The sequence below is a fragment of the Pseudogymnoascus verrucosus genome, assembly GCF_001662655.1.
Source record: "Pseudogymnoascus verrucosus strain UAMH 10579 unplaced genomic scaffold scaffold_25, whole genome shotgun sequence".
NCBI lineage: Eukaryota > Fungi > Ascomycota > Leotiomycetes > Thelebolales > Thelebolaceae > Pseudogymnoascus > Pseudogymnoascus verrucosus.
The window spans coordinates 223610-249600 of record NW_017263676.1 but is presented as its reverse complement, the minus strand read 5'-3'; the positions used below and the strand labels follow the sequence as shown (position 1 = coordinate 249600).

Here is a 25991-nt window from a genome sequence, read left to right as displayed (position 1 = left end):
TGAATATATCCCGTCTGTAGTTTGATACACCAGGTTGGTCTGGGCCTTAAGGGGTGGAGAGGGGGGTGGGAAAACGTGATGCCATCGATTGGACAATCACATGTGAGGAGTGATGTCATAACGTCCTGAGAAAACCAGTTGGGATGGATGGACCCCTATGGATTGGTAAAAACGGAAATAGAAACCCTAGAAATATAGACGCCCCCAGGAACAGGAAATTCCTTTGTTTTGAAGTGTTATACTGTCGCTGTCGTCGATTGATAAGTTAGCTATTTGTTTTTAGTGGAAAGTACTGAGCTTGGAGCTATTGAGTCGAGATGGAACATCCAGGTAAGCATGACAACTTCTCACACCATATAGCTGCATATACCTACACCACCCACCACCAGTGTCATAGAGCTCAGCAAGCTCCAGCTTTGGACCTGCAGAACCCATTACCTTGTTCCCAATCTACATTTTCCATTCCCTATTGCTCCCCTTCAATTTGCCCTCGCCTACAAGTATCATCCAGCTAACGACCCCCCCAACAGTCAAAGAAACCCCCCAGCTAATCCGCACCCTCTGCTCCGGCACGCCCTCGCAGCAGCTCGCAGCCCTTGACGCGAACTTCACGCACGACGCCTCGTTCCGACACACCATCTGCCGCGTCCCGAGCTTTGGGGATGTGAATGTGCCGTTGTTGGGGGCGGTGAACTCGAGATGGGTTATGGGGTGTATTTATCGGTGGTATAAGGTGTTGAGTCCGAGGATTGAGGTGGATGTTGAGAGTGTTGGTATGTGCACCTTTCATATCTTTTATATAGCCCTGGGGACTGTGGTGGGATTGCGGGGTTCTGGAAGAGGGGGGGAAGGGTTTCTGGAGGAAAGGGGTGGTTGGTTTGAGGTAAAGGGGGGGGGGAGAGGGGGGGAGATAGATGCTAACAAACTACAGTTCTCGACCCAAAAACTCAACGCCTCTACATCTCAATGTCGCAAACTTTCTCCCTCTTCATCATCCCATTCTACTCCGCCAAAGTCCCTCTGATCACCGTCCTACGCCTCGTCAAGGAGGAGGATGACCGCTTCTACATCAGCGCGCAGGAGGACTACTACGAGCCAGAGGACTTTGTCAAGTTCTTCTTGCCTGGTGCGCACTGGCTGTTGCAGATCTTTCAGTGGTTCACTGTGGTGATCTGTGTGCTCTGTGCGTTGTTGCTGGCGCCGCCGCTGAAGGTGGCGCAGAAGATTGTGGGGTTTAAGATGGATTGAGGGAGGGAGAGGGAGGACGAGAGAAGGGACAATGGCGTTTTAATGAAGAGAAGGGAGAAAACTTGGATAAATAGGGAAATCTGGGACGAAATATATGTGTTATTTTAGAGCCGAATAAGAATATTGGAAACACTAGTCTTTTGACTAACTGAAAATCCTGTGAAAGTTTATCAAAATTATATTTTTAGTCTGTCAAACAGCTGCCGGAAACTTCGGAAATTGAAGTCACGTGATACTTCGTATATAAGAATCAAGAAATCAACATATCGCCACATGAATCAATAGTGGGATTAAAAATAGAATTTAATGAAAGAATTCTCATCATCCCTTCGCTGGATAATATTTGCCGTAGGATAATTGAGAAATGTGAAGCAGTAGTAGTAATTATAACACATAAACCTCTATAAAGGGGAAATGTACGAGTTGTGTTTTGAAGGAGCGAAATGATACGTTGTTGATTGGTTCCGAAATCCCGAAAGTCTTGGAATTCCAGGCGCCAGGGTGCTGCGCCGCAGTCCCGCTTACCACACAGTCGTCGTCACTTGTCCCCACCGCCAACGACAGTCTATCGCGATCGATCCTTCCTTCCTACCTCGTACATTCGTTCGTTTCTTTCCTTTTCTTCAACTTCAACTTCGACTTCGACAACAGCGATATTTTCACCATCAGACGACTTTTACAACCGCGTCTATCGCGACTGACGTCGCCATGGCTATCATGAATTCCGTCACGAACCACATCGTCCGGAGAGGCATGGACATCCACCAGGCTCATCAATCGTCAGGCGGCCACCGCAAGCATGGCGACAAGAGCCTTCTCACCCCTCTCGCCATCGCCACTTTGGCTTTCACCTCCATCATCTTCTTCTTCACCATTATGATGGTTAGTCCTCTCCCTACCCCGCTCTCATCGGCCAAAACTAACATCTCCAGGCCTCATACACCTACGGCCACCTCATCCCCACCCTCGCCATGGTCGAGACCCCCACCGCCCTCCTAATCGAGACCACGACCACCGAAGAGAAGGAAGATAGCACGGACAAGGAGCCCCTCCTCGAACAATGCGAGGTCACCCTCATCCAACAAACCCCCATCACCGCCAGCATCCGCACCACCCTCCAACACCTCCGCGAGACCGGTGGATTCTTCGGCCGCTACCGCGGTCTCAGCATGTTCGTCGTGTACATTTTCCTCTGCAGCCAATTCAGCATCGTCTTCTCCTTCCTCCCCTACGGCCTCGGCGACGTCCTCACCATGATCGTCCTCTCCACCATCCGCATGGGATGGACTCACGCCATTGTCTCCGCCCCCTCGCCCCTCCCTTGGTTCCGCCGCCTCCCATCCGTCAAGACATTCAAGAAGATTGCGCCCATCACCGCCATTGTTGCCTTGTCCGAGGAGCTCTCCATCGGCGTACCATTCCTCTTTGCCGGCGCGCTCGGCCTGTTCAAGAGCATTGATCGCCAGGCCAGCGGAGAGACTATCGAGGATCCCGAGGCGTGCTTGGTGAAGATTTTCGCTGTGGCTGCTATGTTCTTCTCTCTCGTCATCTTGGTCGTGGTGCCTGTCACCATGGTTATGGCTCGCATTCACGCCAGCTTGATCGAGGAGAACGTGGATACCATTGTGTCGGTGCACCGCGAGCCGTTGTCGATTAAGGAGGCGTGGAAGAGTGTTGACTGGAACGCGCGCGTGCACGTTTACAAGGCGTACCTTAAGGGTTTCGCTATTCAGATGAGCATTATGATTCTCTTCTCCGCGGTGGTGTACGTGCAGCTCGTTATGTTCTTGGGGCCCAAGTTCCCAGAGGTTATCACGCAGTACATGCTCATGGTTTAAGTGGGATTGATTATCAGAGATTGAAGAAGGAATGGTTTTCGCCTGTTATAGGCACTACTACTAGACTGACTACGACTCATACGCTGAGCGGCGGTTCATTTGTGGGTTGGTTTAGGGAAAGATTGTGTAGGATCACAGGTCTGTGAACTGGTTTTTTTTTGCGGTTTCGGGAGGATGGATGGAATAACGCTAGTTCGTTAAGTAAGGTCAACACGAAGAGGAAGGATCATTGATAGTTTTCATTTACTCGTGTACTTCTAATACAACGCTTATGTTATAGCCTTTGCAATGCCAGCAGTTTCCCTCTCTGAAGTATGACGCTCCTGTCTGATGTGTTCTCAAGTATTGTCTGCTACTGTGTGAGGTCTCTTCTTGAACTAACTCAGTGTCTGTCGATTACCACATGAAGTTCCCCCGTATTCTTGCCGAAAATGCTGTATTCTCAAGCGTGAATTGAATCCAACCCTTGCGTGAATTTCAGATGTCCTTCCCCTCCTCATTGTCCCCCCGTCTTCTGTCAAATCATTCCGCCCTATTATACAAATTCCCAATTGGAAACGCTCACTGCTCGGAAAGAATAGCAAGAAAATGTCAAATCTTGTGCGCTAGGCAGCACACCGGGTGCGTCGAAAGATCACATAATCCACGATGACATGGGATACGACATATCGGGGCAGTCAGCGCCGGATGCATGCAGGTGGTAGAAACACACTGGTGCTATGTTTGGATGAGTCGGCGTGGAGCCGGGGATTGGCTTCATGTAGTCGAGGACGTCGTCAAGCAGTTCCGTGTGGCGGGTGAGGTGGGCGACTCCATTGGTGTGTGTGTGTCCATTGGGCTGCGTGTCTCCGTTGACATGCGTGAATCCATTAGGCTGAGCATCTCCGTTGACGTGCGGAAGTCCATTGGGTTTAATGTCTCCACCGAGTGGCGTATACCCATTGAGCTGCGTATATCCAGCAAGCATATCAGCCACCTCCTCCCTACCAACCTCCCTCGCAGGTCCCCAGAAGACACCAAGCTCATAAGCAATAACCTGCGCCACATAATCCCTAAACACATTCCCCCTCTCAACCTTCCTATAACTCTCCGCCCAAATCGGGATCGACAGCGGCTCATCAGTCAGTATCTGCGCCGTCATCAGTCGATCCTGGAACTCGGACAAGCCATGCTCGGCAGCGAAGACGATGGCGTTGAAGATTCCGGCTGTGGTGCGGCGGTTGGAATCGTCGCTGTGGAAGAGGGTGACGGCGTTGACGGTGCCGCGGCAGAGGTATTCGATGTAGACGGGGAAGACGGAGGGGTTGTTGATGGTGAGGGCGCTGGCTTCTTCGACGGCTCTTTCGGTGGCGGCGTCTTGGGCGAGGATGGAGAGGGTTTCTGGGTCCAGGGTCTGGTGGTAAAGGGTCTCTTCGTAGAGGGATTCTTGGTCAAGGGTCTCCTCATAGAGGGTCTCTTCGGAGGGGGTCTCTTCGTAGAGGGTCTCTTGGTCGTCTGATTCCTGGTTGACTGGCTCTTGGTTGACGGACTCCTCGTTGACTGGCTCCTGGTTGACTGGCTCCTGGTTTACTGCCTCCTGATCAACTGCTTCTTTGGAGTCGTCTTTAGACATTTTCTGTGAATGGTATAAAATTTCTTAAATTGTTTTTGACAACAGTAGCCGTATGCTGGTCTCGTGATGAGCAACTTTGCTCAAAGATCGGGGTGAACGCGAACAGCATAGTTAAAAGCGGATTCAAGAGTCAAAGCAAAGCACACAATTAGACACAGAGTCACATGGCAGGAACCATCGAGATACATGATAAAAGTATGGCCATGCCATAACTACTATACCGTGCCCAACATAACATTAACAGCAGCAAACAAGACGGAACACCTGAAGTTCAGATAGAGTATGATAAGTCCAGATCCGCCAAGCCCACATTTATAACCTCACTATCTTATCAGATCATCTACCCGACGCAGTAGCGCCCGGACCAGCCGGTCGCAACCAACCAAGCAACTTCGACCCCGCCAAATGCACCATTACATCTTCGCATCAACACTCCCATCCAGCCTCCCCAGCTACACCCTACGCCACTCAAACCTCCATTCTCCAAAACAAACCCTCACTGCCAACTCCCGCGAGTTTCCGGCCCCAAGAGCCACCCAAATGTAAGCTTCCAACCCCTTCCCCCCCAAGCTCCCACAAAACCCCCACCATAGCACACGACCCTCGACTCATACACCACCTCCCCAGCTTCTCAGCCCACAATGGCTCCACCACCACCCAGATCAGGAGCCGCAGGCCTGCTCGCCCGCCAGCTGAAGGAAATGCAAAGCGACAAGAACCTTCCTGGCATCTCGTGCGGGCTCGTCAGCGACACCAACGTCTTCGAGTGGGAGGTTATGCTCATGATCTCGGATGACTGCAAGTACTACGGCGGTAAGACACCCCCTAGCCCACCCCTCGGTGCCACAAGCTAACGACCCCCTCCCCTCCCCAGGCGCCAACTTCCGCGCCAACCTCTCATTCCCACAATCCTACCCCCTCATGCCACCAACGATGACCTTCCTCACGCCCGTCCCCTTCCACCCGAACGTGTACCCCTCGGGCGCCGTCTGCATCTCTATCCTCCACCCCCCCGAGGACGACAAATACGGGTACGAGAGCGCGTCGGAGCGGTGGTCGCCGGTGCAGTCTCCGGAGACGATTTTGATTTCTGTGATCTCGCTGTTGCACTCGCCGAATGATGAGAGTCCGGCGAATGTGGAGGCGGCGGTGTTGTGGAGGGAGGAGCAGAAGAGTGGGGGGAGGGAGTTTAGGAGGAGGACGAGGCAGTGTGTGAGGGAGAGCTTAGGGGAGGAGTAGAGGGGTGGGGGAGGGAGTTTTTTGGGGGGAGGGGTGGAAAAACGCGTATATACAAGTATGCATAGCGATGCTTTTAAGGCACAGCAGTTATTATGATATCCCATTTCATTCTTAAAACTGGTTCGTCCGTTCAGTGTGGCAGTTTAATGAATGTGTGGTTCGCGCCTGCCACTGGAATCGTACGACTTTAAACTGTCTTCAGTTCTACTTTTGATTCTAACAACACCCCGGCTTCCCATCACCAGAGTTAATTAACCCCAACACCTTCGCTGCCGTCTTATCCCACTCATCATCCCACCTCCTGCCCCCCTCCCACCTAGCACCCTCTCTCAAGGTCGCTAAATCCTTCTCTCCACCCTTCCCAAGCAACTCCACCAACAACTCCCCCAACCGCTCACTCGTCTCAAAACCCCTCCCATTCTCCCCCTCCCTCACCAGCTCGCTCCAACTCTCATACCCACTATACCCCACTACTGGCAGCCCGGCACCGAACATATCCACCACCTTCATCGGCAGGTCAACGCCACTACTAGACATGTGTAGGCAGACGCCTAGATCCGCACAGGCGAGTAATTTCGCATAATCACCCGTCGTGAGCCAGGCGCTAAGAATAGTCACCCCCTCGAGTTTGCCGTCCGCTTTCAGCTTCTCGATGCGGCGGAGGTAGAGCTCTTTCTGGGGACCCTTCCCGGTGATGATCGCGAGGATGGGGGTTAATGATCCGGTCTGGGAGCGGCGGGCGGAATATGCTTCAAGGGCTGAGAGGAGGAGGGAGAAGTCCTCGTCGGGGGTCCAAGAGGTGCTGCTCACTAGGAGCTTGGTCTTTCCGGCGATGATGTTTTGAGCTTCTAGTGCTGTGTCGGGGAGGTTTGATAGGAAGGTCTGCCGCTCTTTGGTGTCGGTTATGGGTTGGAAGACCTCTGCGGGTCTGTCGTGAAGTGTAAAGATTTGTGATCTGATGCTGTATGGTGTGTTTCTGAGCTGGCGTGCCATGGCATCAGTGACTGTGAAATTCGCAGTCGAAGCATAGCGGCCGAGAATCTCCTCGTAGCGCTTTGAGATCTTGACGAGGGGATGTGAGGGACCGCGTGTGCCGGAGAGGATGGTCCAGCCGTAGTTGTGCCAGTCGATTATGAGGTGGGTGTTCCGGAGGAAGCAGATGACGAGGGAGATGGCAAGTGTTGGGATGGATGGCGGGTTTTGGACGAGAAGCCATCGTGAAGGCTTTGCCTTGTAGCCTAGTACGTGGAAGAGTGTCCAGATCTGCCATAGTACTTTCAGAGGCCCGATTATGATGAATGGCACGCCGCTTTTTTGGAGTGAGGATAGTATAGATGGAGGAGGCGCAAGCGGGACGATTGTGATAAGAGGGTTGTCGACAAGGCCGGGATGTAGAGCAGATTCTATAGAATGTTAAAAGTGTAACCTGGGAGAGTTGGGATGAAACATACCTTGGTATCCAATGACATCGACCCGCCCGCCATGTTTCGCAATGCTGATGGCATGGTATTGCATCCGAGGGCTTCTCCCAATATCTCCGAGAACCAGCACTTGGACGGAGATCTCGGGTTCGGGCTTCGATGCATCGGCAGGCTTATCAGTCGCTTTCCGAGGTGAACCACGTCTGTACTGTGTGGGTAAACATAGTAGGAGTGTTGTCAATGCTGACGATGCCACCAGGACAATGGTCAGGAGTAGTTGGAGCATGGAGGTGGTGTTTCAGCGACAATTCATGTCTTCAGCCCGGGAATAGATTGTGATATACAATTCCGTATGCATGGAATGTTAGAAGACCAATGGGCTCGACCGTGAAACTGTCTCTGTGCCTCCCAAGTGGAATGTGATATGGCCAGCGAGGCTGAGATCCAAAGTGGTACGGCACATTCTGCCGCAACCCACCGCCTTCCCCCTCGAATTGTCCTCAGGTTATCAGGCCAAAGCGCGATCTGGTTGGATGGCGACCCTACTAACCCCTGCAGGTAATGAAGTCAGAGATAGCGTTGGCCAATCAGCTTCCATTCTGCACTATCCCTTCGGCGGACTTTCATCGTAAATTGGAACAGGGGTTCACCACGACCCCATATCCCCCATGGAGCAATAACAAACTGTCCCTCTTGGGTTGACTTGGAACCTTCAGACCAGAGAGCAGCTTACCGCCGCATTCTTCAGGATTCTTTTTCTTGACCTGGCTTCTACATCGTACTATCCACACCGTCTTTATCGTCCCCGCGACAAATATTCGAAATAGAATCGAGTCGAATACTTCAAGGGGCTTCTCGAAAAGCCGTTGCGGTCAAGCCGAGTTCAGACGGCCAAGACCAGGCGGGTGACGCTTGCAACGACGACATCAACAACAACCTCTCCAATAACAGCAACAACAACGCCTTGATCACTGTGCGTCACTTCACGCGACGCCCCTTGGACGGCTTCTATGGCTTCGACATACGCACTGCCCGTTTCTCCGCTACCTCACACCCCTCACACCCACTATCGCCAGCACTCCCATGGCGGCCACACCCACAGCCATTCGCAATCATACAACCGCTCCTCGTCGCCTAGCAAGTTAGCTCCAGCAGGATCTAGGCCGGCATACACAGGAGGGACACCATTGACCGGGAATATGCACTCGCGCACGCAGTCGGCGCACATTCCCAACCATCTTGCCAACCTGGACCTTGATCGCCATACGGTATCTCCAGTGCGCGAACAATCACCGGCGTTGTCTGGGGATGAGAATCCTCTAGGAAACGGGGGCGATGATACCCCATATCCAAAGAACCAGCCTACAACGCCTCTATACTCGGAGTTTACTGGCGTCGACTTCAACCAGCCTGTTGAGGACCACCCACATAATGGCCATGCCCACCACGGGCATTCTCATTCCCACTCGCATTCCCACGGGCATTCTCACTCCCATGGCGACCATTCCCATGATGACCACGTCTGTCAAGGGCACAACCCGAAGGCAGCAGAGCCGCGATCGAAATTCACAACGTTTATGCTGAAGCGTACGCTGAATTTCCCGCTCCTGCAGTCTATACTCCTCGAGAAAGACTCGCGGCGTATTTTCTACTTTATGAAGTAGGATCACTCGTATGCATGATATAGCCGGCGTTTACTAATATACCTACAGTCTAAACTTTGCATTTATGTTGGTTCAGGCCTTCTACGGATTCGTAACAGATTCTTTGGGACTGCTCAGCGACAGCATTCATATGCTCTTCGACTGCATCGCATTAGCCCTTGGCTTATTCGCTGCCGTCTCGAGTAAATGGCCAGCAAGCCAGCGCTTCCCTTACGGGTTTGGGAAGATTGAGAGCTTGTCTGGGTTCGGCAATGGCGTATTTCTCATGTATGTTGGAATATAAACGAGGCTCTTGAACTACACTAACTTCTGCATAGGCTTATTAGTGTTGAGATTATAATTGAGGCGATTGAGCGCCTGGCGGAGGGACACGAGACGAAGCGATTGATGGAGCTTTTCATCGTGAGCTCTATGGGCCTCGCTGTTAACTTGGTAGGGATGGCTTGCTTTGGACACCATCATCATGGCCATGATCATGGAGGCCACAGCCACAGCCACGGCGAGGAGAAACACGACCATAAGGGTCACGGCCATGATTCTGACTCCGACATCCCTCTGATACCCGGAGGTGCAGACGCGCCTGCAAAGCACAGCCACGGCCATTCTCACGGCCACTCACATGATCATGGTCACTCCCACGGTCACTCTCACGACAATGAGAACATGCGTGGTATCTTCCTCCATGTACTCGCAGACACCATGGGCAGTGCCGCTGTCATCGTGTCTACCGTGTTAATCTACTTCCTCGGCTGGCCTGGATGGGATCCCCTGGCCTCCTGCCTCATCGCCATCCTCATCTTTCTGTCTTCCCTGCCTCTGGTCAGCAGCTGCGCCAAGCGCCTATTATTGACTATCCCTGCGGATACGGAATACAAGCTCCGCGAGACGCTGTCTGGCGTTAGCGACCTACGAGGCGTGGCTAGCTACTCTGTGCCCAGATTCTGGATGGCAGATAGTCCTGATCTCGTTGAGGGCGAGCCAATCCTAGGCGCTATGCACGTTATCGCGACGCGCGGGTCCCAGCTTGACGATGTTCGCGAACGCACGCGAACATATCTCTTGGGTCATGGGATGGATGTGGTTGTCCAGGTTGAGCGCGAAGGAGATGCAAAGTGCTGGTGTGGCGGCGACAACACCCGCACGCCCGCGAACTCGACTTCGCGCTTCTAGATGGAGTGAAAATCTACTTTCTTGTATTTATTCTGGTAGGGTGAAAAGCTCCTCCTACTGTACTGGTACATTATTATTGCATTACGCTCGGAGTTACGGGTGGGCATTGAGGGCATTTGGGAGGTTTAGTTTAACGATATTACGTACCAGAAGGATTATACAATTGTCAGCGCGTTAAAAAGATATAAAATAAAATAAATCCCTCGTTGGCTGTGATCAAAGCTGAAAACCGTGATGCTCGTCGTCAGCCGGTATGCGTGATAATATGGACAAACGGATTAAATGTACCTCGTACCCTCTGACGGCGTCCCCACCGACCAATCAAGCCCCACCACCACTGTCCCCATGATAACCCCACGACACCGAACCGGAGGCCGCCACCCGGGACCGAGTCGTCCCCAGTTGCCTCGGCACAACGGGGTTGGAGTTCCACTCGCACAAGCTTCACCGAGCGCCGCGCCGCAATTCGATCATCCACCGAGTAAATTTAGCTCTTGGTCGTGCGAAAAAGTTCGATTTCCCCTTCTCCTCGCCGTGCTTGCTCCCTCCTTCCCTCTTTCATCAATCTTCCTCCTCCCATTTACTCTCTACGCGCTCGTATCTCTATCTCTCCTCTCTCTCTCTCTCCATCCTTTCACCCGACACCTCTCGCGCAGAGATCCCATAGCAAGCAATGGCGTCCAACCCCATCCCCAAAGCCAACGAGGCTCTCCAGAAGCTCCCCATAGCTATCCCGCACATCCCAGAGACGAAGGCCGAGCTCAAGGAGGACGTCCAGGTTGTGGCTGCGAAGTCATTCGCGGGGCTGCGCTCGTTCGCCGCTGGTGGTTTCGGTGGGCTTTGCGCCGTTATCGTTGGACACCCTTTTGATCTCGCGAAGGTCAGGCTGCAAACTGCTGAGGCGGGTGTGTATAAGGGTGCTATTGATGTGGTGACCAAGAGTATTGCGAGGGATGGGTTGAAGAAGGGCTTGTACGCCGGCGTGAGTGCCCCGCTGGTGGGGGTTACTCCTATGTGTAAGTCTCCCTCCCATTCACTCCCCGAGCCAATTGACGGCGGCCGGGGCAAACGCAAGTAAATGGCGCGATACTAACAGCCGCACAGTCGCCGTCTCCTTCTGGGGTTACGACGTAGGCAAGAACCTCGTTAAGAAGTTCTCCACCGTGCACGACAACCAGCTCTCTATCGCCCAAGTCTCCGCCGCCGGCTTCTTCAGCGCCATCCCCATGACCGCCATCACCGCGCCCTTCGAGCGCGTCAAGGTCCTCCTCCAGGTCCAGGGCCAGAAGGTCCTCGCCCCAGGCGAAAAGCCAAAGTACAGCGGCGGCGTTGATGTCGTGCGCCAGCTCTACAAGGAGGGCGGCGTGCGCAGTGTGTTCCGTGGCTCTGTTGCGACGCTCGCGCGTGATGGGCCTGGTAGTGCTGCGTACTTCGCGGCGTACGAGTATATTAAGCGCGCACTTACTCCGGTGGATATCCACACCGGTAAGCCTTCGGGGCAGCTCAGTTTGACTGCTATTACGACGGCGGGTGCGGCGGCTGGTGTGGCTATGTGGATCCCTGTCTTCCCAGTTGATACCGTCAAGTCGAGGCTGCAGACTATGGAGGGTAACCCTACGGTGTCGGGTGTTGTGAAGGGGCTGTACCGCGCAGGTGGACTGAAGGCTTTCTTCCCTGGTTTCGCGCCGGCGATTTGCAGGGCTGTGCCGGCGAATGCGGCGACGTTTTTGGGCGTGGAGTTGGCGCATCAGTTTATGAACAAGGCGTTTGATTAGAGGGTGATGGATGGGTGCTGAGAGAAGGGAAGGAAAAGAAGGATATTTTAGACGGGATTACTGGAGGCAGGGATGGGCATTGAAGGCATCAAGAGGAAGGAGGCTCAACGAGGCCCATTGTGGATATATACAGTGGGATGGAAGATGTGGTGGTGCTGATGCAGATTCGAGGACGGAGTATTGTGGGATGGTGTTCATAGGAACGGGCATTCTCCTGTGGAAAGTTGGCTGTAGAGATATAGTACAAGCGCGCATAAAGATAGATCCATTATTATCATTCCATTTTAGCCAACATCCATATTCTCACCCAATTATCCAAAAGTTATTCATAAACAAACCTTCCTATGATCCCGCCGGGCGCAAGCGGAACGGCAGAAGACGCAATCCCCTGCCAAGATCTCCCTCGGCTTACCGATAAGCACGATAAGCCGCCGCATCGCGCCTTGCCACTATAATTAAGACTCAGTTTTACTCCTCCCCCGGCCGCCCCCTCACCCCTCCCTCACACAAAACCTCACACCATGCGTCCCCCCTCCTAACACGCCTATACATGCCTGGACTCGCCCTCAAAGCCGGCCTCCGCGCCGCAGCACCCCTGCGCCGCCCTCCGCCCCTCCTGCGGCGCCAGCAAGCGCCAAAACGCACCACAACCTCAAACACGAACGCATCGAAGACGCCTGCATCGGGAAGCACAACGACGCCCTCGTCCGGCGCGACGATCCCGATTGCGGGCTCTATACCTCCTCTCCCGCTGTGGCAGCGCTTGGGGCCGCTTACGACGGCGCTTTCCCTGTTCAGCCGGTCGCAAAGGGCGCGGCCTTGGACGACGCAGTTTGTGAGCACGTTGATTGTGTATTTCCTGGGCGATTTGAGTGCGCAGAGGATTAGAGGGGAGGAGTATGAGGTGGAGAGGACGGGGAGGGCGTTGGTTATTGGGGCGGGGGCGGCGATTCCGAGTTATACTTGGTGAGTTTGAGCTTCTCCGAGGGGATGGGATGGGGAGTGGATGCTGAGGATCTGTACTGGACTGGGCTAACAAAGATGATGTTATAGGTTCGTCTACCTCGGCAACTCCTTCAACTACGCCTCCCCCATCCTCTCCCTCCTCACCAAAGTCGTCGTCAACCAGCTCGCCTTCACCCCCATCTTCAACACCTACTTCTTCGGCATGCAATCCCTCCTCTCGCACCCCCCCTCCCTCTCCAGCCTCGAACACGCCTTCGAGCACGTCAAGCGGACTGTGCCGACCAGCTTCATTAATAGCTGTAAACTGTGGCCCATTGTTACGGCATTCAGCTTTACGTTCTTGCCCCCAGATTTTAGGAATATTTTTGGGGGCGTGGTGGCGATTGGGTGGCAGGCGTATTTGAGTTTTTTGAATAGAAAGGTGGAGGGGGTGGAGTGGGAGGATGAGGAGAAGGAGGAGATGAGGTTGTTGGAAGTGGGGGATGGGAAGGAGACGGGGGGGAAGTCGGCGGCTTGAGATGGAGGTGGCACAGGTTGGGGATAGAGGTTGGTTGAAGATACGATGCTTGCGGAGAGACGGCGGCATTTCGGGTTGCATAGACCGTTACATGGCGTTATAGATGGGTTCAGGCGTTACGGGTGGATGAACGACACATCCATCCAGGTTTTGCGAGCAGATATAGATCGCATTGGTTACCCCCCTTTTGGGCTTTAGAATAGATGGCAGCGTATAGACCGAGTCTGACAAAGAATATTGAAGACTGCCCATGTGAGGATGCTGCCTTCCCACACCCCTTTTTTACGTATCCCCTACGTCTATATAACTCCCCGGCCTCCCAACCACCAACCGTTTACTCCCAACTAAACAAGGACAATGCGACCTGCGTAGGCTGGCTGTGGCCCCCTCCTTTACCACCTTGATATCCACTACGCCTCCCTCCTCGCCCTTCCACTGCCGCCTCGTGCTCTCGCGCCGTCCACTACCCAGAGGTGGTGGGTGCGAGGTAGCAAGACTCAAACGGTAACAAGATACCAGCAGTGACGAGACGACGTAACGATAGCAGCAGTGGCCCCCAATCAAGGAGAAAGCATGACGGCGTAGCAGCAGCAGCAGTGGGCCCGAACCAAGGCGAGAACTTGAGAAGTTTCACTTGTGACGTGGAGTCTCCGCTGTCGTAGAATGCCACGAACCTTTGTTTTATCACTTGAGACCTTGTGAGTGATAGTGTAAAAATATTACCAAGCTATACCCCCTGAGATCTTACACTATCATACAACCTCGGCGCGCCCCCCCCACCCCCCCCTCTCAACAAGCCGCACACAAGTTATATCCTCGAGAGCCCTCGAAACTGCCTCAATTATTCACATGTGTAATTCACATACATTCTCATTGCAGTTCATGGAACTTCGCTTTGTGTTCTGTAACTGTTCTACACAGCGACCTGTACCTCCCTCGTCGCCGTACGCGCTATATCTGTGATCTCGCGGCTGTTTTACACCAGCAGCGGTGGGGTGCGAGTTGACAGGACTTTAATGGCGACAAGATACTGGCGGCGACGAGACCGTTGGCGACAGCAGCAGCAGTTCCCTCCTTGGAATACATACACAAGTGATATCCCGCGAGCCGTCGAAAATGCCTCAAATCATATGTGTAATTCACACACTAGTACATCTCAGAACTCATGTAATGCACGCCGTTTTCTGGTCTTGCTGCAAATCTGTTGGTGTTATTCATAGTCTTTTGGGGTTGTGGACAGTTTATTCGGTTTTTGTGTGTCTATCTTCGAAAGGGGTTCGATGTGTGGAAGTTGGAGGGCTTACATGAGGGTTTACATAGAAGCTAAAGGCAGGAGGGGATGGGGATAGGAACAGAGGGATGGGTATCATTGCTTGTATGTATGGAGTGAGGCAGAGGGATGTTAAAAACGAGCTGAGAAACTAAAGATATACTCCACCATCCCCCTATACCCCATTCTTTCCCGGCCATCTCTCACCCCCACCCCTCTCAACTCAATAACCCCTCTCCTCCAAAGCACACTCAAAATGCCAAACCCCGAAAAACTCACCTTCCTACTTCATCCCGTTCGCCTACTTAAAACCACCGGCGCCACTATTCAAAATCGGACGACGAAGGCTCTTAGGAAGCACACGAACCGTGAAGTATTACGTAAATAATTAAGGATATGCATTTCTACACTCCCTTCTCGCACTCTACACCGCCCCCCCACCTCCTCCCCTTTTCCTTGTTGCAACAGCACAGCCGGCGGCGACAGCACACCACCGACAGTACAAACACAGCGGTGATAAATGTATCGACAGCGAGAACTTTTGCCAGCCATCCTAACCCGCATACTCTCGGCGGCAAAGCAACGAGAATACGATGCGGTGACGATAGCTCCAGCGACAACAACAGCACGCACGCACCGACAACACCCCCCCTTCTCTCCCCCCTCCCCCCCCCCCCCACCCCACCCACACCAAAAAAAAAACAAAAAAAAAAGAAAAAAAAAAAAAGGGGGGGGGGGGGGGGAGAGCACATACTCCTCATCAACGTCCTCACACTCGCAATCAAATTCACAATCTTGCTCTTCACGCTCGCGTCGCCCCCGGGCCCAGCACCGAACGCGGGCTCCGCCGCTGAGGAGGCCGACCAGCCTATGCGCGCTAGGAAGCGGTCTTCGGAGAGGATGGCGATGGCGTTTGTGACGAGGACCATGACTTGTATTATCGTTAGCTTTCTGTCTTGCGACCGCTTCGACGGGGGCCAAGGTAACAGGGAGAGACAGGGACGGTGGGGGACTGGAAAGGGGTGGGGGGGACAAACAGTAGAAGATGCCGCCGAGGCCAAAGAACATCATCTTGTCGGTTCGAAGCTTCCCTTTTTCCCCGGAGAAGAATTACAGCTGAGGATGTGTTTTGCGGGGTGGGAAGGCGGCGGGGGGAGGGTTGGCGATGGGGGTTACCTACGTGGGAGAGGGAGCTTGAAGCCAGAATTCCGGTGCGGGAACTTCCGTCCCCACATTTTTTGATGGGGGGAGCTCGCTGTTTGAGGGCAGTCCCGACCGAGCTTGTAGAGCGCCGAGGGGCCAGCGAGGCATCCACTCTATTTAAAGTTGGTATATAAAGTACGAAGGGGGAGTTCGATTGAGGATAGATATATCGTATTGGACTTCTACTACTACTATTTACGACAATGGGATTGCGGAAATAGAAGATGAGAGGACTACGTACGTTTCTCCTTACCTATACTATCACAAAGAACAAGCAGAGAGCTAACCACCCTCCCCCAGAGACAACCCTCCCCCTCCTCCTCCCCGCCCTAATCCTCCTCCACCTCCTCGCCGCTCCCTACACCAAAGTCGAAGAATCCTTCAACATCCAAGCCACACACGACATTCTCACCTACCCTCCCCCCTTCTCCCCCTCGACCTTCGCCTCCCACATCCGCTCAAACTACGACCACATCACCTTCCCCGGCGCCGTCCCTCGGACATTCATCGGCTCCCTCCTCCTCGCGCAGCTAACCCGTGCCTTCCTCCACGCCACCTCCTTCGCATACATCCGCACCTTCACCAATGCCATCCTCGGCACCCCCCTCCACTTCGCCCACTCCCAACTCCTCTTCCACACCCTCGTCACCGGCTCCGCCCAACAAACCGCCCGCTTCATCCTCGGCTCCCTAACCGCCCTCGCTCTCCTGCGATACGCGCGCGCGCTTGCAAAGGCATTCGGTCCCGGAGTGGGGAGGTGGTACATCCTCCTCCAAGCAACACAATTCCACATCCCCTTCTACGCCTCGCGCACCCTCCCCAACACCTTCGCGCTCCTCCTCACCACCGAGGCTGCGCGCGCTTTCCTCCCTGTGCCCGGGAATAATGCCGCGGGCCAGCGGAGTCAGGTGAGGAGGGGGATTTATCTGCTGGTTGCAGCGGGTGTGATTTTCCGCGCGGAAATCGCGCTGTTACTTGCTACGCAGGTGGGCTTCCTGCTTTGGACACGACGTGCGGATCTACGCACCGTCGTCCTCGCTGGGCTCCCCGCGGCAGCTTTATCAATCGCCGCATCCGTCGCCGTCGACTCAGCATTCTGGCTCCGCCCCGTCTGGCCCGAACTCGCATCCTTCATCTTCAACGCCTACCACGGCGCGTCGTCCGAATGGGGAGTTTCACCCTGGCACGCATACTTCTCCTCTTCCCTTCCCAAACTCCTCCTAAACCCGCTCGCTATCCCAATGCTAGCAGCAGCGCTGTACTTCCCCGCCACGTCGCGCGCGGCGAGGGGGCTGGTGATCCCGCAGCTGGCGTATGTGGCGCTGTATAGCGCGCAGCCGCACAAGGAGGCGCGGTTTATTATTTATGCCATACCGCCCTTGACGGCGGCCGCGGCGTTGGGGGCGTCGTATGTGTGGACGCGCCGGGCGAGGGGGGTGGTGTATAGAGTGGGCTCGCTGGCGGTGGTGGGGGGTGTGGTGGTGAGTTTCGTGGCGGCGATGGGGATGCTTCTCGTGTCTTCGCTGAACTACCCCGGCGGCGAAGCGCTGTGGGAGCTGCATCAGCGGGTGGGGATCGATAGGCAGATAGGGTTTGTGAGGGAGGGGCAGGTGGTGAGGGTGCATACGGATGTGTTGAGTTGTATGACTGGCGTGACGAGGTTCCAGGAAGCTGCGCCGAGCAAACCTTTTTGGCGGGCGGATTTCCTGAGTTATGGGGGGAATTCAGGGGTCCTGCCGGGGAAGGGGGGACGGGTGGATTGGGATATCGAGTGGGCGTATGATAAGACGGAGGATGAGGCGGCGTTGCGCGATGTGAGGTTCTGGGATCAGTTTGACTATGCGCTTGTGGAGGATCGGAGGAAGGCGCTGGGGAATTGGAGGTTGGTGGCCGTGGTGTGGGGGTTTGCGGGGGGTGTGGAGATGTTGAGGCCGGGGGAGGAGATGATGCATGGGTCGGATGAGGAGGCGTGGAAACAGGCGATGGTGCCTTGGGGGTCGTGGCGTAAGGGGGAGGTGGGCTGGGGTGTTTTGATGGAGATGGTGGGGCCTCGTGGGGGGTTGAAAGAGGTGGTAAGGAGGTTTGTCACGAGAGGGTGGTGGGTTGGGCCGAGGATGGAGCATAAGATCCATATTATGGGGCGGGTAGTAGAACCTGTGGTCGACGAGGAGTAGTTTAAGGAGGGACAAGACAGGCAAGCTAGAATAGATGGGCCATGGAAAACATGTATCATTGAATGTATAAATAACACCGCGTCAGCACCCCCCTCCGGCCCCAGCCCGTCCTCCGCCGTTTGAGTAATCTGCTACCGATTCCCCTCCGCGCTTCGTCTATCAAACCCATCCCTTTCTACGCAATTGCAGCCCTGCCAGCGCGTCTACCCGCCGCAGGGACCTGGAGAAGGGGGGGTGCCCCGCGCCCGCACCAAACAGTACCGACTCCGACCGATAAGAAACGCATGTAAAGATTGGCTGACTGGTGGCGACAAGGAGGAGGTGAGGTTTCGCTAGTATGTTGTTCGAGCAGCTCGCCGGGGAGGTTCGCGCGCGTGCCCGCTTTCCTCCCGCACCATTTTGTGTCGCTGCCTGCGGTTTGTTCGTGGTTCGAGGAGGGTGTTTATAGCTTGTTTGGCTGGGTGGAGGTGGTGGGCCATTGGTAGCCTGCGGCGTCGCTGAACTTGTAGCCGTAGGAGGAGGTGAAGTCGTCGAGGACGGCGGGGCCGCGGGAGCCTGGGTAAATCGTTAGTTGGTACATTTTTTACAAAAACAATTCAAGAACTCTTACCGTATGGGTACTCCATAGGGATGATCTCCTTGTTATCATCGAGGTAATGGAGGAGCGGGGTGAAGATTCTCCAGCTGGCATCGAGCTCATCGTCACGAACAAAGTTGGAGTGGTCGCCCTTCATGGAATCGAGGATCAGCGACTCGTAGGCCTCTGGGATCTTGAGGTCGGAGAAGCGGCGGCGGTAGGTGAGATCCAGCTCGGTCACGACCGTCTGCATGCTCAGACCAGGGAGCTTGGAGTTCATCTTGATGTACACGCTCTCATTGGGCTGGATGCGCATGACGAGCTCGTTGCGGGGGATGTCCTTGAAGATGCCGGATGTGACGTCCTTGAACTGGATTCTGATCTCCGTCTTCTGCTCGTTCAGCGCCTTTCCGGCCTTGAGGATGAAGGGCACGCCGTCCCAGCGCTCGTTCTTGATGTATGCCACCATGGCGCAGAAGGTTGGACACCTGGAGTCCTTGGGGACTGTGTCGTCTTCCTTGTAGGATGGCTTGTTTCCGTCCAGGGACTTGCCGTACTGGCCGATGATAACGTTCTTCGGCTCGATGGCTGGGATTGCTCTTAATACGCGGACCTTCTCATCTCTGATGTCCTCAGCCGAGAACGAGATTGGCCTCTCCATAGCCAGTAAAGTGAGAACTTGGAGCAAGTGGTTCTGCATGACATCGCGGATGATGCCGAACTCGTCGAAGTAGCCGCCACGTCCCTCGGTGCCGAACGGCTCCTTGAAGGAGATCTGCACGTTATCGATGTGGTTCCGGTTCCAGGTTGCGCCAAAGAACTCGTTGCCAAATCGCAGGATCAAGATGTTCTTGACCATTTCCTTTCCGAGGTAATGATCAATACGGAAGATCTCCTCCTCCTTCCAGTTCGGCTCCAGTGCTTTTTGGAGCTCTCTGGAGCTGCCAAGATCCTTTCCGAATGGCTTCTCGACCTGTAGGGCTGATATTAGTGACCATCAAATAGCACTCGGTGGTTAGCTTCCTTACAATGATTCTGGCAATACCGCTCTCAGGGTAGCAGTTCTTCTTCAAGTGCTGCGAGACGGTGGTGAAGACACTTGGGGGGAGCGCCATGTAGAACACGCGGTTCTGCTCTTTCCGGCCCTTCTCCAGCTCCTCAAGATGTTTCCTTAAGTTGACAAACGATTCGTCCTGATCATATTGGCCCGAGATATATGTGCAGATCTTAGTGAACTCCTCCAATTGCTGCTCAATATCCTTTGTCGGGGTCTTGATGTATGACTTGACCCGCTTGAGGTACTCCTCATGGTCCATCTTAGTCCTGGCATATCCGACGATTCTGATGTCTTTGGGGAGGAATTGGTTTCGGTACTAGATGGCATGAGTACAGGATCCCGTAAACTCCGGAGCTATGAGTACTCGGGGTATCTTACCAATCCAAAGAGAGCTGGGAACTGTGGAAAAGTGTCAGTATTTACAATTGAGATAGCAGTATCGCTGAAACCTACAGTCTTCTTCTTGGCCAGATCACCAGAGGCGCCCAGAACAACGATGACCGTGTTATTCTTTAACTCGATGTTGCTGTCGGGACAAGTACGTCAGTACAGATAGATACCCCACCATGGCACGGCTCGAAAAGAGAAAAGAACAGCAAAACATCAGATTGACCGCGACCGCGAATTCAATAACCTTGATTGAAAACCATATCAATCATTGTGGCCATGGGCGACAACGATGGGCGCGGCAGCGACATTTTTGCGTTGTGATTCCAGCGGTAGCTGTGACGTAGATCGGCACGAAATATCAACTCACCCAGCACCATGTGGCTCCTCTTTCTTGATGACAGTATCAGCCATTGCTCACGAGCGACAGAACGCCGTACAGGATTAAAACGAAAGTAGAATATAGATGAGGATGGTTATGAGGTAGTAATAGAGAGAAATAGGGCAGTGTTATGTGAGGTTGGTGTTGGATGTTTTGTATTTGTAGCTCTGAAGAGGGGAGGTGAGTCCTATCGAAGGGAGCTCACAAAAGAGGGTGGAGGGTGGTGGGACTATGGGACTAGAGGGTGGTATGTGCTTTGGGGTGGTGGTGGTGGTGGAGGTAGAGGTGGATGAGCTCTGGGACAAATGGTTGAGTGAAACAGCCCCGTCACCCCCGTCACCACACCCCGCCCGGCCATCAGTTAGTTGGTTCTGCCGCGGGGTTTAATTCACCATTTTCTCCGGCTGCCGGACCTCCAAGTCTCCCCCCCCCCAACTGAGGGCCATTGTCCCCCCCAATTAAGGGTCATTGTCCCCCCAAGGGCAATATTGTCCTTTTTAGAGTCCCCCCAATCAATTGCTAAGCTGAAATGTACTTTTTACAGCACCGTACAGTAAGAAATGAACTTTACATATCAACTTACATACCAACTTACATACTCCATGCTGTATGATTACAGTATCTATTGATTATCCGGCGCCTGCACAACTCTGAATCATCACCTACCAACCACCACAAACAGGCCAGTAAAGAGCCAGAAACGGCCCAGAAATTCCAACCACCTTTACTATTACGAACTAGATTTATGTATCCGTCTCTTAAGACTTTGTGACTTTGTCGCCTCAGTCAGCAAAAAAAAAAAGTCCATGGATGGGGGGCCGCATATGCACTTCGGTCGCCTTTAACGGAGTATGTATGGCCGGTTAAATGGAAATGGATCGGTCCTTCAAGACTTTCTTTGATTTTTAATTTTTGCTCGGCATGGTAGTGATATAAACAGCGATGAGCGGCCGTTTCTGGGCATACCCACACCGGTTGTTAACTCGCCTTCTCTTTCAAGTATATATACAGTGGAATGTCCGCATCTATTCTCCTTGTACTCTCCTCGCCGCTCTGTATCCGATGAGATGTATTCATGAGCTGTGCTACCACACGATCATGCCGCCTTCCCACGTTACATACTAGACTAGACGTGCATTTTGCCGCCTTTACTACATAGTACAGAGGATAGGCGCTCTAGCTCTTGAGGATAAATTTGCCCTACCTACTGTGGTGGTGCTCAAAGGCGCGCCGGCGTCGGTGCTGGTGGGGCTGGCTAACGATGCGCTCTGCGGACTCCGCGTCCTCTTGGTGAGGATGATAAAGCATGGATGTACTTACGGAGCATAAATGGGACCGTATGAAAGTAGTCGAGTACAGCTGATGCTGCTTCGGGCAATTTTCCACCGTTGCTTGAAGAAGGTTAGGTCTGTGGTTTTGCTTTTGCTGAAGCATTATGGTCACGTCGCCTTTCAACTCTACGAGCGAAGCTGCTCGTTGAATTCCCTCAAGTACGACGGCATTTTCAGGCGGATCAGACTCTCATAAACTGCCTCATGAAGACCACTTCAACTCGAATACGTAGGACCGCCCTGGCAGTAAATATGTATAACCAGCTTGACACTCTGGCTTCAGTTCTGAGCTGTGACTACTCGAGTATTTTGCTCTGTCCTCGGTCTATCTCAATACGGAGTTCCGATAAGCGATAAGACACCTCACCACAGCTAATCTCTTATCGCCCACAAACCCCGTGACCGAGCCCCAATACGCTTACCTAATCCCACTTTGAATCAGAAATTCCGAAAATCGAATCGACTCGCTAAGCGAAAAGGGTTTCGTAGCCCTCATCCCGATGTTTTCGCCTGTACGGCCGAATAGGAACAGCCCCAACCAGCCCCAATCGACGACCCCCCGACAAATCGACAATTCCGAAGACGAGTCGATCTTCAATAACATCAAAACTCCTCGATTCCACCGACTGTCGAGAAGTCCCTTCGTCAAGATGCCAACTGAAGCAGGTCACCGCCGTGAGTGCCAACCGCTTTATATCCCACTTTTTGTGACCCGTTGCAAGTCCAGGAAGCCGTCGCGATGACTTTGTCCCGCCGGGTGCGCGGGAGGTGCGTCGGGGTTTTCTGGACTGAGGGTTACAGGAGTTATACCTTTGAGAGTCTTTGCTAACGTGTCTTGTTTCTAGTATACGTCAAGTGAGTTATTACCATCCCGAATGACGAGTCTTGGGAGGAAGAAGTGGAAGTGGGACGACGATGGCACATCGCAGCAAGAGATGGAGGCAGCTGAGACGACGCACGGAGGGAGGAGAACAAGACCGACGATGGCTTGCTGGAAAATTTATGTGACAGTTACTGACGCTCTATTCCCAGGGGTCGCCACCTGAGCTACCAACGTGGCAAGCGCATCACTACCCCAGGCACCTCGCTCATCAAGATTGAGGGTGTTGAGAACACTGAGGGCGCAAAGTATGTCTCCCCGGATCCCTCTGCCAGAAAGAACGGAAGGAAGAAGACGCAATACTGACCCTCTACCCCAGCTTCTACCTCGGAAAGAAGGTCGCTTTCGTGTACCGTGCCCAGCGCGAGGTTAGAGGATCAAAGATTAGAGTTATCTGGGGCAAGATCACCCGCCCACACGGAAACTCCGGTGTAGTACGCGCACAGTTCAGACGCAACCTCCCACCAAAGTCGTTCGGTGCGTCCGTCAGAGTCATGTTGTACCCTTCCTCGATATAAAGAAAGAATTTCTGGGAAATCGGGAGTTGGTAGCATCATGGACAGGTGGTTTGTGGTTGTTATGGTATGCTGGGGATTCGGTCACTCTGCAAAATAGGGCAGGAATTCGACGCGTAGCTTTTTGCTGGTAGCCTACAATCGAAAGAATACCAACCATGAGGTTCCGCCTGACGGGAAAGATTTCATGACTACTACTGCGTGTTGCGAGTGTTCTTGTGGATGTGTGGATTGTGATACTAATAAGTGTTCTGGAGGTGGGGTTCGGGACTGTTGCATTGAGGACTGATATCTAGGTTCTATCGCTCATGGGATATCAGGTACTAAGTCATCGATCTGTCTTGGTTTCTCTGCCCACGTTCCGAGAATCACCCTGCAGCTTGCGGCTAGCACGTTGGGATCGTGGAATATCAGCTGCTCAACGATTGATCCATACCCTTCCCTACCCGTTCCGAGAATCACCCTCCAGTCACGTTGGGTTCATGGAATATCAGCTGCTCAACCGATCGATACTCTTTCTCTGGGCCATCCCAAGAATCACCTTCCAGGTTGCCAGACCTGTCATCCCAGTTGACAGGTTGGCGGCCCCCCTTGATTGGTGGCTTAGGTGTTTTGTCTGCTCCCTTTCCCAGTCTCACTTTACAGCTGCCAATATCTCATCTACCGTTGCAGGGGGAGGTAGTAAAGACTCGTCGATGAACAGCCTCTCCCCAGTCCCACTTAACAGCTGCCGACATCTCATCTACCGTTCCAAGGGGTAGCAAAGACTCTCCTCGACGAACAGCCCCTAGCCAATTGAATTCCCTTTTGCAAGAACCGCCTTGCAGTTACATATGCATGCCCGTCCTCTGTGCTAGGGTGATAGTAGGAAGGCATCTTGAATCGATTGCTATGATGATTCGTCTCCCCCTTCCTCTCATACTGCATCTGCCTGCGGTTACATATGCATATCCGTCCTTGTCAAAGGGAAAACAAAGTATATCAATTAGCTGGGATGATAATTCGTCTCCTCCCTCTTCTCATCTCGCATATATCACCCCCACCCCCCTCCTCACCTTCAGTTGATAGGATTCTCTCCACCAACCCCACAGCGCTTTCTGTGCACCTTCCTTAGTCCCACAAGCATTAAAACATACAAGTAACAAACAGCCACATGGCATTCCATATTAAATGACTACTCCAAACCGGGAAACACACCAAAGGGCGGGCTACTACTACACACGACATAAACAAGCCTTCTCATAAACGCCACCCCAACGCTGCTTGATGGGTGTTTCTGTTTCAACGAACAACACCCATTGAATAGCTCCGAGGAGATAAAAAATGCTTGTTTACCAATACCCGAGTCAACCTCTCGCCTTCTTGATGCCCATCCTCGCACAAAGGGGGGGGTTCTGTATAACGGTGCACCGCATCCAGGTGCGCAAGCGGCTATCATCACGCACTATACGCACCATAGTAGGGGTATCCTCACAGCGCCTTGTTACACCGCTCGAGGAAATGGATTGCGGGAGTGAGACATGCCAATTCATTAGGAGAAATCAAGCAATAGAGAAATAGAGAAAGCAAAGGAAAAAGAAAAGAGAGAGGCCGGGTAAAGCTTTTCCGGAACTACGAACCCATCTCCAGTAGGGAAGTGAGTTTCCATGCGGTTGAACGGTGAGAGTTTTGTTTCCTATGCGGTGAGTCGAGTCGCCTCTCCGCTGTATATGGCACGCCACAAGCCATTTTAATTAAATTCCTTTTGTTTTCCTCTTCCTGCATATTAAATAAATTAAACAATGTCTCAGAAAAACACCACGACCGCAGTTCGCTGACCAGAAATCCCCAAAAAATCCTTAAAACCTTGGAAACCGACATCCAAAAACTCCCAATCGCCCCATTGGCCACACCCCAGCCCTCCGCGACTTTCGCGTCCCTGGCCGTTTCGGGCGCGCGGCCAATCCGCATGGTGGCTGGTGCCAGAAGTACGGTGACGGTTGTATGTCTGGGAGGCGAAAACGGGACAACAGCCAGGGACAGAGACAGCAGGGTGGGGGGGGGAGGGATTTGTGGCTGATAAAAATAACTTGGGTACTTCGGGGGGCAAGTACTGGAGAGGTATGGGGTGGGAAATGGGAAATGGGAGGAAGTGAGACATGCATACCTTTAGGAAACGGAAGATTTCTAGATGTTTTTGGGCGGTGGTGGGAAGCGACAAGATGGGAGGGAGGGCTTTATGGGCGTTCCTCTGGACAGCCTTGTGGGGTGGGTGTATATCAGTGGGCCATATATATCAACTGTGGTGGAGGGGGAAATAGTGGTTTTTGACGGCACAGTGGTGTTGGTGTGAGATCTGTTATAGAAATAGAAACTGATATTCCCCACCCCATCGTGGCGACGGCCGAGAGGCCATTTTCATACCGTTGCGGCCATAATGATATCATCAAACTTAAGGATCGAACTGGATCCGACGCAGGCTCGCTGGGGATGAATGGCTGGGATTGAGGACTTGCTAGGGTGGACGACGCGCGCTGGGATGGCTGGGGCCCTGGCTGGTGGTTTGCAGGCGGTGGTGGTGGTTTTTTGTGGAGTTGGGGGGTGGGATAGGGTGGGATAGGGTGGGATAGGTGTGATAAGCATTGGATTGCTGGTGGTGAGTGGAGCGGGAGGGATGAGGGAGAGTGTTGTTCTGATGCTTGTTCGCCTGGAGATGCTGTGGTTGTACTGTGATCGTATCTTCGGGTGTGGTGCAGTTGTTGTGTCAGTGTGTCAGGTACGATGAT

At 53.3% G+C, this 25991-nt stretch overlaps 12 protein-coding genes across 12 annotated transcripts; 8 read left to right on the top strand and 4 right to left on the bottom strand.

The window, feature by feature from the left end:
• The first annotated feature begins 69 nt into the window (after positions 1-69).
• VE01_06899 (uncharacterized protein) lies at positions 70-1358 on the top strand. Its single transcript, XM_018276338.2, has 3 exons — positions 70-330; positions 531-773; positions 932-1358. The coding sequence occupies exons 1-3, from the start codon at positions 318-320 to the stop codon at positions 1246-1248; spliced, it is 573 nt and encodes a 190-aa protein (XP_018129933.1). The 5' UTR covers positions 70-317; the 3' UTR covers positions 1249-1358.
• Positions 1359-1751: 393 nt separating this feature from the next.
• On the top strand, positions 1752-3381 carry VE01_06898 (uncharacterized protein). The gene is made up of 2 exons (XM_018276337.2): positions 1752-2130; positions 2181-3381. Exons 1-2 carry the CDS (start codon positions 1957-1959, stop codon positions 3084-3086), a joined length of 1080 nt encoding a protein of 359 aa, XP_018129932.1. The 5' UTR covers positions 1752-1956; the 3' UTR covers positions 3087-3381.
• Positions 3333-4960, bottom strand: VE01_06897 (uncharacterized protein). Its single transcript, XM_018276336.2, has one exon. It carries the CDS (start codon positions 4696-4698, stop codon positions 3721-3723), a length of 978 nt encoding a protein of 325 aa, XP_018129937.1. The 5' UTR covers positions 4699-4960; the 3' UTR covers positions 3333-3720.
• Positions 4961-5122: 162 nt separating this feature from the next.
• UBC15 (Ubiquitin-conjugating enzyme E2 15) lies at positions 5123-5940 on the top strand. Its single transcript, XM_018276335.2, has 3 exons — positions 5123-5240; positions 5326-5511; positions 5573-5940. The coding sequence occupies exons 2-3, from the start codon at positions 5340-5342 to the stop codon at positions 5935-5937; spliced, it is 537 nt and encodes a 178-aa protein (XP_018129936.1). The 5' UTR covers positions 5123-5240; positions 5326-5339; the 3' UTR covers positions 5938-5940.
• An 87-nt stretch (positions 5941-6027) lies between these two features.
• Positions 6028-7797, bottom strand: ALG1 (mannosyltransferase). Its single transcript, XM_018276334.2, has 2 exons — positions 7389-7797; positions 6028-7340 (listed from the first exon to the last, which is right to left on the bottom strand). The coding sequence occupies exons 1-2, from the start codon at positions 7642-7644 to the stop codon at positions 6154-6156; spliced, it is 1443 nt and encodes a 480-aa protein (XP_018129935.1). The 5' UTR covers positions 7645-7797; the 3' UTR covers positions 6028-6153.
• A 224-nt stretch (positions 7798-8021) lies between these two features.
• MSC2 (Cation efflux) lies at positions 8022-10366 on the top strand. The gene is made up of 3 exons (XM_018276333.2): positions 8022-9018; positions 9071-9289; positions 9340-10366. Exons 1-3 carry the CDS (start codon positions 8369-8371, stop codon positions 10190-10192), a joined length of 1722 nt encoding a protein of 573 aa, XP_018129934.1. The 5' UTR covers positions 8022-8368; the 3' UTR covers positions 10193-10366.
• A 175-nt stretch (positions 10367-10541) lies between these two features.
• Positions 10542-12260, top strand: CRC1 (carnitine transporter). Its single transcript, XM_018276332.2, has 2 exons — positions 10542-11208; positions 11297-12260. Exons 1-2 carry the CDS (start codon positions 10866-10868, stop codon positions 11965-11967), a joined length of 1014 nt encoding a protein of 337 aa, XP_018129941.1. The 5' UTR covers positions 10542-10865; the 3' UTR covers positions 11968-12260.
• Positions 12261-12430: 170 nt separating this feature from the next.
• Positions 12431-13709, top strand: VE01_06892 (uncharacterized protein). Its single transcript, XM_018276331.2, has 2 exons — positions 12431-12933; positions 13021-13709. The coding sequence occupies exons 1-2, from the start codon at positions 12518-12520 to the stop codon at positions 13448-13450; spliced, it is 846 nt and encodes a 281-aa protein (XP_018129940.1). The 5' UTR covers positions 12431-12517; the 3' UTR covers positions 13451-13709.
• Positions 13710-13913: 204 nt separating this feature from the next.
• On the bottom strand, positions 13914-15888 carry VE01_06891 (uncharacterized protein; the record flags this gene model as incomplete). The annotated part of the gene is made up of 3 exons (XM_018276330.2): positions 15758-15888; positions 15475-15651; positions 13914-14137 (listed from the first exon to the last, which is right to left on the bottom strand). Exons 1-3 carry the CDS (start codon positions 15789-15791, stop codon positions 13914-13916), a joined length of 435 nt encoding a protein of 144 aa, XP_018129939.1. The 5' UTR covers positions 15792-15888.
• A 50-nt stretch (positions 15889-15938) lies between these two features.
• Positions 15939-18172, top strand: ALG12 (dolichyl-P-Man:Man(7)GlcNAc(2)-PP-dolichol alpha-1,6-mannosyltransferase). The gene is made up of 2 exons (XM_018276329.2): positions 15939-16160; positions 16224-18172. Exons 1-2 carry the CDS (start codon positions 16148-16150, stop codon positions 18095-18097), a joined length of 1887 nt encoding a protein of 628 aa, XP_018129938.1. The 5' UTR covers positions 15939-16147; the 3' UTR covers positions 18098-18172.
• On the bottom strand, positions 18137-20814 carry ZWF1 (Glucose-6-phosphate 1-dehydrogenase). The gene is made up of 6 exons (XM_018276328.2): positions 20489-20814; positions 20185-20257; positions 20110-20130; positions 19703-20047; positions 18708-19647; positions 18137-18652 (listed from the first exon to the last, which is right to left on the bottom strand). The coding sequence occupies exons 1-6, from the start codon at positions 20530-20532 to the stop codon at positions 18540-18542; spliced, it is 1536 nt and encodes a 511-aa protein (XP_018129885.1). The 5' UTR covers positions 20533-20814; the 3' UTR covers positions 18137-18539.
• A 1126-nt stretch (positions 20815-21940) lies between these two features.
• On the top strand, positions 21941-23334 carry VE01_06888 (uncharacterized protein). Its single transcript, XM_018276327.2, has 4 exons — positions 21941-22506; positions 22677-22686; positions 22864-22959; positions 23031-23334. Exons 1-4 carry the CDS (start codon positions 22332-22334, stop codon positions 23227-23229), a joined length of 480 nt encoding a protein of 159 aa, XP_018129886.1. The 5' UTR covers positions 21941-22331; the 3' UTR covers positions 23230-23334.
• The last annotated feature ends 2657 nt before the right edge of the window (positions 23335-25991 follow it).

Bases quoted from the DNA above. Each gene is read 5' to 3' on its own strand.
- VE01_06899 (XM_018276338.2), top strand. The intron at 774-931 runs GTATGTGCACCT...AACAAACTACAG, and splicing joins GGTGGATGTTGAGAGTGTTG to TTCTCGACCCAAAAACTCAA.
- VE01_06898 (XM_018276337.2), top strand. From the start codon at position 1,957: ATGGCTATCATGAATTCCGTCACGAACCACATCGTCCGGAGAGGCATG. The intron at 2,131-2,180 runs GTTAGTCCTCTC...TAACATCTCCAG, and splicing joins TCTTCTTCACCATTATGATG to GCCTCATACACCTACGGCCA.
- VE01_06897 (XM_018276336.2), bottom strand. From the start codon at position 4,698: ATGTCTAAAGACGACTCCAAAGAAGCAGTTGATCAGGAGGCAGTAAAC.
- UBC15 (XM_018276335.2), top strand. From the start codon at position 5,340: ATGGCTCCACCACCACCCAGATCAGGAGCCGCAGGCCTGCTCGCCCGC. The intron at 5,512-5,572 runs GTAAGACACCCC...TCCCCTCCCCAG, and splicing joins TGACTGCAAGTACTACGGCG to GCGCCAACTTCCGCGCCAAC.
- ALG1 (XM_018276334.2), bottom strand. From the start codon at position 7,644: ATGCTCCAACTACTCCTGACCATTGTCCTGGTGGCATCGTCAGCATTG. The intron at 7,341-7,388 runs GTATGTTTCATC...AACATTCTATAG, and splicing joins CGATGTCATTGGATACCAAG to AATCTGCTCTACATCCCGGC.
- MSC2 (XM_018276333.2), top strand. From the start codon at position 8,369: ATGGCTTCGACATACGCACTGCCCGTTTCTCCGCTACCTCACACCCCT. The intron at 9,019-9,070 runs GTAGGATCACTC...ATATACCTACAG, and splicing joins CGTATTTTCTACTTTATGAA to TCTAAACTTTGCATTTATGT. The intron at 9,290-9,339 runs GTATGTTGGAAT...ACTTCTGCATAG, and splicing joins GGCAATGGCGTATTTCTCAT to GCTTATTAGTGTTGAGATTA.
- CRC1 (XM_018276332.2), top strand. From the start codon at position 10,866: ATGGCGTCCAACCCCATCCCCAAAGCCAACGAGGCTCTCCAGAAGCTC. The intron at 11,209-11,296 runs GTAAGTCTCCCT...ACAGCCGCACAG, and splicing joins GGTGGGGGTTACTCCTATGT to TCGCCGTCTCCTTCTGGGGT.
- VE01_06892 (XM_018276331.2), top strand. From the start codon at position 12,518: ATGCCTGGACTCGCCCTCAAAGCCGGCCTCCGCGCCGCAGCACCCCTG. The intron at 12,934-13,020 runs GTGAGTTTGAGC...ATGATGTTATAG, and splicing joins GCGATTCCGAGTTATACTTG to GTTCGTCTACCTCGGCAACT.
- ZWF1 (XM_018276328.2), bottom strand. From the start codon at position 20,532: ATGGCTGATACTGTCATCAAGAAAGAGGAGCCACATGGTGCTGG. The intron at 20,131-20,184 runs GTAGGTTTCAGC...ACTTTTCCACAG, and splicing joins ATCTGGCCAAGAAGAAGACT to TTCCCAGCTCTCTTTGGATT. The intron at 19,648-19,702 runs GTAAGGAAGCTA...TCAGCCCTACAG, and splicing joins GCGGTATTGCCAGAATCATT to GTCGAGAAGCCATTCGGAAA.
- VE01_06888 (XM_018276327.2), top strand. From the start codon at position 22,332: ATGTTTTCGCCTGTACGGCCGAATAGGAACAGCCCCAACCAGCCCCAA. The intron at 22,960-23,030 runs GTATGTCTCCCC...CCTCTACCCCAG, and splicing joins GAGAACACTGAGGGCGCAAA to CTTCTACCTCGGAAAGAAGG.